This window comes from Gavialis gangeticus, unplaced genomic scaffold (assembly GCF_001723915.1).
Source record: "Gavialis gangeticus isolate Ggan-Ray unplaced genomic scaffold, GavGan_comp1, whole genome shotgun sequence".
Lineage (NCBI taxonomy): Eukaryota > Metazoa > Chordata > Crocodylia > Gavialidae > Gavialis > Gavialis gangeticus.
In genome coordinates this window covers 22,162,658-22,174,474 of record NW_017729004.1, presented here as the reverse complement: position 1 = coordinate 22,174,474, position 11,817 = coordinate 22,162,658, and the positions used below count along the sequence as shown (strand labels likewise).

The 11,817-nt window shown below is 41.5% G+C and overlaps 1 protein-coding gene across 1 annotated transcript in view; it reads left to right on the top strand.

The window, feature by feature from the left end:
- Nucleotides 1-11,817, top strand: part of NCAPG2 (non-SMC condensin II complex subunit G2) — a 94,518-nt gene that overhangs the window by 35,708 nt on the left and 46,993 nt on the right. Inside the window, exons 10-16 of the mRNA XM_019508160.1 lie at nucleotides 188-283; nucleotides 1,084-1,209; nucleotides 2,180-2,359; nucleotides 3,846-3,998; nucleotides 5,908-6,130; nucleotides 9,636-9,745; nucleotides 10,854-11,027. Of these exons, the coding sequence (XP_019363705.1) occupies nucleotides 188-283; nucleotides 1,084-1,209; nucleotides 2,180-2,359; nucleotides 3,846-3,998; nucleotides 5,908-6,130; nucleotides 9,636-9,745; nucleotides 10,854-11,027 (1,062 nt within the window). The remainder of the gene's footprint in view (nucleotides 1-187; nucleotides 284-1,083; nucleotides 1,210-2,179; nucleotides 2,360-3,845; nucleotides 3,999-5,907; nucleotides 6,131-9,635; nucleotides 9,746-10,853; nucleotides 11,028-11,817) is intronic.

Genomic DNA, 11,817 nt, shown 5'->3' with positions numbered 1-11,817 from the left:
AGAGCCTTTTAAATACAGCAGCTGACCCAGTAATAAATGAATGTATCTTCTCTATATCATTCTGTCTATATAATCTAAAAATCATTGGTGTCCTGTATAAGATATCATGGAATAGAGACAAACTGCCTTATTCAAATATTTTGACTCTACCATATGAAATATACCATTAGCTTTTTATTTTTGACAGGTGCTGAGCTATTTTCACAAACAAAGTAAAGTTCGTGAGGGAGTTGAAGAAATGCTGTATAGATTATATCAACCTATACTTTGGAGAGCATTAAAGGTAATTCGCATTTAAGGTATATTATCATATTGTATTTATTGTAAACAATTGTTGTATCACTCTTCTGCTTCTTTCTCTAATGCAGCAAAATAAGCCATAAATATTTGTTTTCCTGGTCCTTGCAGCCTTGTCCAGCTTTACCAGTCAGTTCTTATTAACCAGGGATGCATCAAATTTTGCCTCCACTTATACTCTAATACTAGTTTTCAGTGCTAGCTTATGGAATTGTTAAATAAACATCTTTATATTTTCTCCCCTGCTAAGCCACTTGCTTAGAGGAACTCTCCCTAAACAGCTTCAAACCTGTCTTAATAACCTTCTTCAAAACCCTCCTTAAAACTTCCCTTTGCTATGTTATCTACAGGGGAAAAAAAAGCATGAGGCCAGGTGTGCTTGGAATACTGTCCTGCTGACCCTGTACTTCCTCCTCTGCATGCATTCTGGCTTCTTTTCTGTCTCATCTTAGGCTGTAAACTTTCTAGGATCTGTGTCTGTATAGTGCCTAGGGGTTTCTGTCTTGGAGAGATTTTGGTATTATGATGAGACAGGAAAAAATTTATATAAATTTTATTCTGGTCTGGTTATTATAGTTTTTGTTTAATAATAAAACTTTTGGAGCTAATGCTCACACTTTCTCATTTGGAATATTAGATACTATATTTTTTCGTATGTTTAATAGTTAATTTGTCTCAATTAGAATTAATAAGCTGATAAAGGTGATTGAAGAGTGTATGTGGTAAATGAGTTTTGATATTAAGAGCATCGTCTTCCTACACAATTTTTTTTCTCCCTTGTAACAGGCTAGAAACTCAGAAGTTCGATCAAATGCAGCATTGTTGTTTGTTGAAGCATTTCCTATCCGTGATCCCCACTTTAACAACGAGGAGATGGATAATGATATGCAGAAACACTTTGAAGAACTTTTTGTAAGTTTCTGAAGAAGTCCGAATGTTGTAACAAAGTGTTAAGTTAAACTTTTAGTGAAACATGCTCAGAAGAAAAGTAATTTGTAATACTTGCACGTCAGTTAAATTAATCCCAGAACTATGCCATTATATTCTTTTAATTATGCATATTCTTTCATGTAGAGGCATATTAGTGTACCATCTACTAGTGGTATAGAACGGTTTGGCGGAGGAGAATGGCCTGAAAATTAAGTATTTAATGAGTGAATTAACAATACAGTTGAAAAACCCAGGAGATTGTTTGGACAGACCAGATGACACAAGCTGAAGACATACAGTTTAGGCTAATGGGTGAAGAGGGCTTTAATGGTACAAAATCTTCAGTGAATGCTCAATCTTAAATATTTGCAGTTCTATTATTATGATGATATGTTTGAACAGAGATATAAGGAGAATTAAAATCATGCATTCGAAATTTAGATGGGCCTGGCTCATTTCTAGACTGTCTCTGTTTGGAAAAGCACTTAATATAATGATTTTGAAGCTAAATATCTGGTAACTAAAATTCTCTTCATGACCAGAGAGGACTGATGCCTAATTACATACCTAAATATGACTATATAGGTTAAATTTTCAGAAATGCCTAAACTCAAAGATACCATTTTGACTTTTGAGCAGGGCACTTTTAAAATATCCTTTAAAGTCCGACTTTTGGATGATTATTTATTTATTTATTTTACAGTACAGGCCAATATTTTTAATTTTCATTTTGTTTTCAAATTATTGCTATTAGTAAACAAACACAACATTTTAAAGTCCTCTTGGGACACCAGCCTGCATATGGTACTATTACATAATACACCTTGAATAACATTGCTTAAAGGCTTATGGGATGAGCTTTATCAGTATATCTTATTTTAATTATTATCAGAAAGCAAAATAATGCATGCATAAAATATTTTTCCTTTTTTTCTCCTTTCTGTTTACTTAGAATCTGTTAGAAGATCCGCATCCATTGGTTCGCTCTATAGGGGTACTTGGCGTTAGTAAAATAACATCCAAATACTGGGAGATGATACCTGCACCAATTATTGCTGACCTTTTAAATAAGCTAATTGCAGACCTGGCTTTTGATGTAACTTCAGCTGATGTTCGTTGCTCAGTTTTTAAGGTAAGGCTATTGTGCAAATTTTATAAAATGTCTTGATACTAACTCCTGCTTTTCTTGTAACTTGGGCTCATTAATGGAGGCCAGCCTAAGATGGATTACTGCTTGTTTAAAATGAGGTCTCTAAGTTGGTCTTTACATAATTTGTCTTATAAGACGTATGAGGGTTGGTCAGAAAGTAATGTCTCTTAATTTTTATATTCTGAGTAAGCCAGGGTTATGGAAGTTGTTTTTGTTGACTTTGTGCCTAAAAGAACCATAGTAAAATTGGAGATCTATGTCGGAACCCTGAAAAAACTGAAACATGATTTGCAAGGAAACAATGGGCATGTCAGAGATGCTGCTTCTACAGAACCCTTGCCCACACACCAGCTTGTGCACTACACAAGCAGTATCTTGTTCGGATGAGCTGTGCCACCCCATCCTCCATAAAGCCTCCAGAATGAAGGGAGAGGTCAGGGATGATAGCCAAGTGATGGAGGCTGTACAACAAGGACTTTTACTATGTTAGGATGCCTGCCCTTGTTCACCAATGGAAAAAGTCTGTTGACTGAGAAGGAGGCTATGCTGAAAAATAGCTGTAGATTCAGTGATGATCTACAGATTTTCCATGCAGTATTTTCCAGTATTTTTTCAGTAACATTTGGCTGAGGGGGGAAAAAAGACAGGGGGCATTACTTTGAGTGACACTTGTATAATATTTTGAAAAAAGCAGAAAAATAAAATACTTCCAGCACTGAGTATTGGAAGCAAAGACTGAGAGGCTTTGTGACATCCAGTTATCTTGGTTCCTGTTTTTCTGTGGAGCTAAAGATTTAAGGACCATGGTCTTTGCTTGATGTTTTGACCAGACTTTGTCTAGATAATTTTAGAAAGCTAAAATAAAAGGTATATTTTATCCAACAACTGTAGAAACTGGTTCTAGCTTTTATTCTATGGCTTTTTTCTATGGCACGTCTATGGCATCACTTTTTTTCTATGGCATCCAACATTTTTCCTATGGCATCACAACAAGAAAGAATAAGTGGTATAGTGTGATTTAAGTGGTATATTTTGCACATTTTATAGACCTTTTTAGGTTTGCCTGTGCATACCTACTATGTGATTCCTGTCTCTGGAAAGGCCATTCCCTGCTTGGTTGACCAACATCCCAGCTCTTCTGCCTCTGAAATGCCAGCAAGGTGGACTTCCCAGGCATCAGGGTGATCTTCAGATTCAAGTCTTGAACAAAAGCGCTGTTCAAGTGCAAAAAAAATCTTAAATGTAGACCCCTTTATTTAAATGAAAGCAATTCATTCAAGAGCTTGAATTGTTCTTTTAACACCTTGATTTGACTATTTTAGCAAAGAATGTAAACACAACTGCCACTTTTTTATTTAGCCTTATAAGTGTAATGTTCTAGTTCAGTAATTTCTATCACTTTTAGTTCCAAGTTATGCATGTCTGTTCTTTTCATATTTTTATTCAGTGTGATCTTTCTCTGTTGCAGTGTCTGCCTATAATTTTGGAGAATGCACTGAGCCACCCATTACTGGAGCAGCTCCTGCCAGCAGTAAAATACAGTCTCCATGACAATTCTGAGAAAGTGCGAGTGGCTTTTGTTGATATGCTGCTGAAAATTAAGGCTGCCAGGGCTGCGAAGGTAGGATAAGTAGGACTTCTGAGACAGCAAGTAGGAGATATAAATAGAACAAAGCATTTATTGTGAAGATTATATATTTATGAATACAGTATTCCTAAAAGGAAGAGAGAGGTTGTGTTTCAGTATTTTCATTTTGAACTTTTCCATTGGGGCAGCTGTTACTTATGAGAGAGACAACCAGCATTAAGGGAACAGAGCTGCCAGGAAAAGAAAGTGGGCAGGGTCACTAATATAAAAAGAATATCAGATCAGGGGAGAAAGGAGCCAAGCTACACACAAGAATGTATAAAGGTACAAGGAAGAGGGAGAGAAATTGAGCAAATGGAATAGGAAGCGATACAAGATGATCCTTTTCTTAAATGATAAAATAATTAGTGCAATACTTGTCACAAATATATTGCACAGTTGCAATAGAGCATAAGAGGTCTCCTCTTTCTCCTGCTGTGCATTATTAGATTTCTGTTGGCACATATTTTAAGCTCTCTGTATACTAAGGAGACAGGTTTGGGGAAAGGATCATGTAGGAAGGGAATGGGCATTGGAGCCTGTGCCACTAGAACTCAATTGCCTCTAGATCCTGGAAAATTCTGGAAAATGTCTGAGTTTTACCACTCATAGAAACCCTCAGCCAGAGCGTCTTATTCCTTCTACTGGTGGTCCTCCGAGAAGATGACAACCTCCTAATTGCTGTTATTAACACTGTTAGCATAAATGTCAAGAGATCTAAACAGCAGATCTTGACGGGCAGCCCTATGGATTACCCAGGTGTTGCCAGTGATGGAATTTCAAGGGATTAGTTGTCTTTAAAAAAGAAAGAAAGAGGTGGGGAGGGGGATTGCATGCAGGCTCACACATACACTAGGGTAAATGTCAAGCTGTAAAGGTAAGGTGTATGTTCGATGTGTGCATCATTTTCATAGGGTTTTTTTCTCATTTTTAAAGGTTTTTGCCAGCCATACTTTCAGCAACAGTTTGCAACTTCACAGCTGCTCCTGCATCCCCCCTGCCCTGTAGTGGGGGTGACAGTACACCAAAGTTATAACATCAAAAAGTTTCCAGGATGGCAGTGAAAATGTGACTTAGATGATAAGTGCCTATAGTCATACTCTGATCTTTCAATAAACTGGATCTATAAAGTAGAAAAAAACCCAAATATTTGATTTAAATGTTGTTAGTTGGCAAAAATATACTCTGATCTTTTCATTATTCTAGTGAAGGGATGCTCAAATCCCAGCTTGCGGGCAAGATCTGGCCCCTAGCACCATGTCATCCAGTCCATGGGTTCATGGGGAAGCTCTGCAGGCTGTGGCCCTTCATGGTAGATATGAAGTACTGTTTGCTGTTGCTTGTAGTGGATATTAGCATTTCATTAAAAAACAAATGCTAGTCCATGCAGTGATTAGTTTTGTTCATAGTCAATGGGTTCATCTACACATGCGCTTTACTGCGGAGTTGACAAATTAGTTCCACAGTAAAACATCATCATCCACATGGGTGCAGTAAATTAACTAACTTGGCTGTAACATACTATTGTCGGGACAGTGCTATCTTATGGTGGAGTAATTAATTCTGATCAAACACTCATGTGGATGGAGACCTTCAGGCACAAATTGCTCCTGGTCAGCTCAGCCAGCTGGGGAGCCAGACTTATAGCTCCTGCCAGCCTCTCTGCAGCATGAAGCCTGGGGCTGCTTCTCCCTGGCTCCACTTGCTGCAGTCCTAGGCGCACGTGTAGATGCTGTGCCCAGGACCAGTTAGCTCCAGTGCCAACTTAAGAGCACATGTAGATACACCCAGTATTAACCAATACTCTTCAAAATATACTTGTCATAGCTTGTTTCTTTGTCTCTTGCTTTCTCTACTCTAACTTCATTCTCCTTCTCTCCTCTTTAAAAAAAAAAAAAAAAAGTTCTGGAAAATCTGTCCCATGGACCATCTTTTGACCCGCCTTGAAGTTGATTCACGTCCAGTATCACGGCGTATAGTAAATCTCCTGTTCAACTCTTTCTTGCCTGTTAATCAACCTGAGGAGGTGTGGTGTGAACGTTGTGTTACGCTAATTCAGATGAATTCGGCAGCGGCCAGAAAATTCTACCAGTATGCTTATGAGTACACAGCCCCTACCAACATAGGTAAAGTACTGCATACTATAATAATTCTTGGCAATCTTCATTAAGTATAGCCTAATTCAGTGGTCTCCAACCTTTTTAAGTAGGAGACCACTTTTGGAATTTAAAAGCAACCCAAGATCTACTGCCAGCCCTCACCCCCCATGAGCAGGTAAGTCTGTGGGGAGGGAAGGGGGCAGATCAAGGCAGAAGGAGAAAAAATTATTTGGGGGCACACCCCCGCAGCAGGTAAGTCTGTTGTGGGGGAAAGGGTCGAAGGGAGGCAGGGCAGATCAAGGCCCCAGCCTTAGCCCCACTCCCTCCCTCACTGCTGGGGCCTCAATCTGCCCCCACCCCAACTGCAGTGAGGGAGGGAGTGGGGCTGGAGCAGGGGCAGGAGGGAGCCGTGAGTGGCTAGTCCAGGGGGACAGGGAGAGGGGGGCACACACCCTGGCAGGGCATGGAGGTTGCATGGCCCCAGATCAGCACACGGGGTGGGTTGCGGCTGGGGCTGGGCTTTTCCTGGGTGGGGGAGCTGACCCACACTGTTCTTGGGCTGGACAGCAGCAGCAATGGGAGCAGGGCTGCAGCCATCTGAAAATTCACTGTAGCCCCCTCAACCCCCACTCCCAGTGCCACCATTGTCCACTCGGAGTGCAGCGCAGCCCAGCCTCCAGCAGGAACAACCTAGTGCAGCCTCCCAGCCCGCAGTGGCAGCTGCCCCACCTTGTGCAGATCCTGGGTACATGCCCCCCATTCCCTCAGGTGAGGAGGGAAGGGGCAGTGGAAGGCTGTGCTGGGCTGTACCTGGCGTGGGGGGGGGCGGGGCTGGTCCATGCTGTGCTCGGGGCAGGCGGCGGCAGCAAGCCTGAGAGCGAAGGTTAGGGGGCCTTTAGCAAATTTTTGGGTAGCTGCAGCCCGCCTCTCTCCCCCAACCCCTGGAGCCCTGCTTCCAGTGCTGCTGCTACCCAGCCTGAGCACAGCACGGACTAGCCCTGATGCTGGGAAGAGCCCAGCCCACAGCTGCAGCCCACCCCACATGCAGATCTGGGGGCACGTGCCCCCCGTGCTCTCCCGGGGTGTGTGCCTCCCCCTCCCTGTGTCCCCCAGATGAGTCACTTGTGGTTCTGTCCTGCCCCACCCCAGCTGCCCCTGCGTCAGCCCCACTCCCTCTGTCACCACTGCTGTAGCCGCCCATGCTGCTCTGCGTTTGGGGGGGGCATGTGCCCCACCCCCCAATCTGTGTGCAGCGGAAGCAGCTGCTGCTGTGGGCTGAGTTTTGTGTCCTGAGCCCTACTGCAGCTGGCCTGGGAGCGGCCAGACACCAAGTGCATCTTGCTGTTGGGCTGAGCCGTGCCCACACGTGGCCAGCTGCAGTGGAGCTTGAGGCATAGCAGCAGCTGCTTCCATCCCACACAGAGATGCGGGGGTCATGTGCCCCCAGGGCCTCCTCCGGGCTGTACCCAGCGGTGGGTAGCCCACCATCCTTGGATGACCCCCTGGGCTCCAGTCCTCCCATCACCCAGCCGGGCTGGGGCCCCACTTACCTTCCCCTGCTCCTGGCTGGACCGCATCTCCCTCCCTCCCTGCGGGTCCTCGATCTGGCTCCTGTACCTGCCTTCCCCCAGACTGACCTGCTGGGCTGAGGGAGTGGGGGGGGGGGCGCACACATGCGTGCACACATCCAGTCCCCCCAGGCCAGGATCGACTAAAAGAGGCTCCCCAGTCAACCAGTTGGGGACCACTGGCCTAATTTTTATCATAGTTTTTAGCAGTAGTAGATTGCTGTTGGAGCATTGGTTTTAGCTCGTTATTAGCAGAGAGCTTCCAAGTTTCAACTTTAGAAGTTCTTGACACCAGTAAATAACATTCCTACACCAAATATAAAACTGCATTGAACCCTAGTGATAGTAGTCAGCTCTTTGTGCTTTAATAGTGCTGGAGATCCCAAAGCTCATTGGGATGCTGTTCTCAGCTGTTGTAGTGCATCTGTCAACATGACTGCTTTATCTTCTGCTGAAGGGAAGACAGAGGTTGGAAAGGTTGACTTCTGTATCCAAGTATCCTGTTCTGTAAAATAAAGGATTTAATGAAATTCAATACATTAGTGTGGAAGGTGCTATATAGGTCAAAATAACTTGATATTATCCCAGACTAATAGGCTATTGCAATTGCCCATTTGTTAGCTCTATAGAATTCTTTCCAGAAAAATTCTTCCAAAATTCTTCCAGTGAAAATAGTTTTGGCTCTGAAGTGTTGATAAGATACATCACAAGACATTACATCTTTTAGCAAATATGTTATTGAATTCATCCCACCACATGAAAAAACAAAGCTATTTTTCTAGGAGTCTGTCATTCCAGAAATAAACAAGGAAACTACAAAAGAACTCCAGGCTCAGGAGATTTCCCAAGGAGCAGTCCCTATACATATACATATCCTCAAGAGAGCAGTGAATGTTTGGTTGCTGAGGGTGTGTCTGCGCAGAAAATGAAGGTGTGATTGTGATGTCTTAAACTACCTAAGCTTGTAACAGGCTTGCACTTTGGTTGTTGGATTCAAGCCTCTTCAAGCATGTGCTACATTCACAAGTTCATTTTGTCTGTGTAAGTGAAATTTTTTCTGACACCTTGGATCTGAAAAGGGGCTCCTGAGTCAATAAGACAAACACAACTTTTCATAAATGATGCTATCCTTGACATAAATCCACAGCATTTGGAGCATAGTCCATTAAATTAACAGCCATTTCAGAAAAAATCAGTCACCTCCATTGATCCTTACTTTTTACAAAAGGGTTTAGGTATTTTCTAACTACTGTATTTACCGTAATCTAAGATGACTTTGAAGTTAAGATGATGTCCCAGCAATTAGATTCTAGACATAGAAAATGATAGCATATTTATAATTTTTCATGTCTAGAATCTACTTATTGAGGGGTTGTCTTAAATTTGTCCCCCTGCGGCTGTGGTGAGGAAGCAGGCGGGGATGAAAGCAAAAGCAGGAGAAAGTAGCAGGGTAGGCAGGGGCTGTGGAGGGAAGCAGAGGCAAGGGGAAAGCACATGTGAGGTGCAGGCATCCTGCCCATCATCCCTTGTCCCCTTGGTGACTACCACTCTACCATTTACCCAGTTTGGCTGCTTCCCCTGCTGATCTGGGGACAGGTGGAGCCCCAGAGTCCCTATAGAGCTGTTTCTCCCAGCTGTGATACTCAGTTCTAAGATTAGGCTTTGTTTTCCCCATGATGAATAGGTGGGGCAGACACCTCATCTTAGAATTGAGTAAATACGGTATTGGGAAATAGAGGCTGATGGTTACGCAGGGCCCCCTCCTCCCCACACACACACTTTTTTTTTCCCCTCCACAACTAAATACAGTAAATGTACTTTAAAAAGAATTGTCTAGATAACTGTGTCTGGGTCATATCTCTACCTCCCCAGAACAGTTTTATCATTACATATAATAATCATTGCCTGGACAAATGCTTCAAATGTCTAAATTACTCTTTTTCTTTGCTTTGTTTTTAATTTAGCCAAATTGATGCTCACTATTCGGCGTTGCTTAAATGCCTGCATCCAAAGGTCAAAAGAGAATCAAAGTGATGATGACAAAGATGAAGAAAGTGAAAAGGAGAACATAAGTGTAAGAAAGTCTCAACAAAACTTCCATTTTGTGCTAATCTCTAATAACTTTCTGTGCATACTGAATAAGTACATTGTTTACTTAACTCCTAATGCAATCCTGGGCCCAGTGTGTTTGCTGTTGTGTATATTGTAACAAATTCTGTTTATTTGCAGAGTACTTAAGTGCACATAAACCACTGAAGTGCATAGCATCTTTCAGCCCCAACATCTTCTTGCAACTTAGTTGTACTCTGGTTAACTGCATGCTAACCGTAATTGTCCATTTTGTAACTAATTATGTACCATTTAACTGAATGAGGAATGGTGAAGGCAGAAGCAGCTCTTAGAATCCTTGAAAATGAAGGGTCCTAATCAGTTTTGGATCTGTTAATACCACAGCACTAATGTCAGGGTGTAGTTCAAGGAGCTTTGTTAACAAGGCTGTGATATTAGCAATGTAGGAATTAACTAACTCCCCTCATTTTCAAGGCTTATGACAGTCACTGTTGTGGCGGGTAATAGAAACTTTAAACATGAACAGTTGCTAATCAGTTTTGAGACAATAAGTACACAGCACTGTAAGCTCAGCTGGTTTAAGTACACAGCTCTGTCAATGCTGCGGTGATTAGTATCCCCCAAATGGACTAGTTTCCCTAATTTTCGTGGCCATATATTTAGAGTATATGATATTATGGTAGTCAAAAAGTAACACGAAGGAGAATGGTAATGTTAGAAAGGAACATATGGGCTTCTCTGGAGATAGGGATGCGGAAGTATGTGGCTGTCAGGATCCTGCAGGATCAGAAAGAGTGGTAGGTTAGTCAAGAAGCAGCGCAAGCTAGGAGGCATCCAAGCCATACTTAAAATGGCTGCTTGTTTCATACCAGTGGTTATTTTAAGTATGCTATACAGGATTTTGCAATAAAATGTACTCAAGTGTGAGTCTAGCGTAATGAATGGATTTGTGTACAGATTAAATATGAACTGTAAAATTTACATTTCCTTACTGTTGCAATGGTTTTCTTGTGAAGAATGTAGATGAGATTTTTCAGTTTTTAACTTAATTTTAATCTGCGTTCATATTAGACCGTATTAGTTATTTTAATCTCAAAATGTTTGCGTTACAGGTGCTGAATAATGTGTTGTCAATAAACGATGCAACTTCCATGGCAAGTTTACTTGAGATTACTGTAATTCTCTGGAGAAGTATACACAAAGCACTTAATCAAAATGAAGAAGCCAAGGTCTACACAATCAGAAAGTTTGCTTCTGTACTACCAGAGTATTTTAAAGTATTTAAGGTAAAGATTAGTGATCTAGATTAAGAATTGAAGTATATTTAGATTTTGGCCCCATAAGTTTCTAGGGACCTGCATTTTTTATTTTAAATTATTTTTACTGTAGTGGTTTCCATTCATGTTCATTGTCTGTCTTTCTGAAATTAAATGTTCTTATGTGGTGTTTTGATGATACCATAAGCAAATAGCAGCAAGATTTGGGAATTTCCTTTTTAAAAAAAAAGAGACAGAGAGCAGTCTCCAATTCCAGCTTTTAGCAGAAGAAGCTTTATGATGTTCAGTATTGATACAGTCATATGAAACTACTTGTTCTCTTTGGATTATTGTCATGGGACCCCACTTTTGGAGAGTGAATATGTTCTTGGCACTGAAGTAAGGAACTCTTTGGAAAGCAATGGCTGTCGATGTTCTCTGTGAGAACAAAATATTCCATTTGAAATTACATTTAAGGAGTAACCTGCCTTTTTCTTGTAGTTTTCATTCTAGCTTATCTTTGGCTTCCCCAGCCGACAGTTTAAACCGTGACTCGTTTTCTACTTTCTTAATATTTTTTTTTTCTTAATTTGCCTTGCTTGCATTCTTGTGATGTATTTGTTTATTATTAAATTTGATGTGTGGCTTCTGTGTGCCCTCCCTGTACCGCTTTCGGTATGGATTTTACTTAAAATAGGGTTTCCCAACCTTTTCAGATCAAGGACTGGCAAGCCATGGACTGGAAGTGACTGCGACTGGCAAACTGAGGACCAGCGAAATATGGTCCAGAAGTGACTGGCATACTGAGTATAAAAAAGTG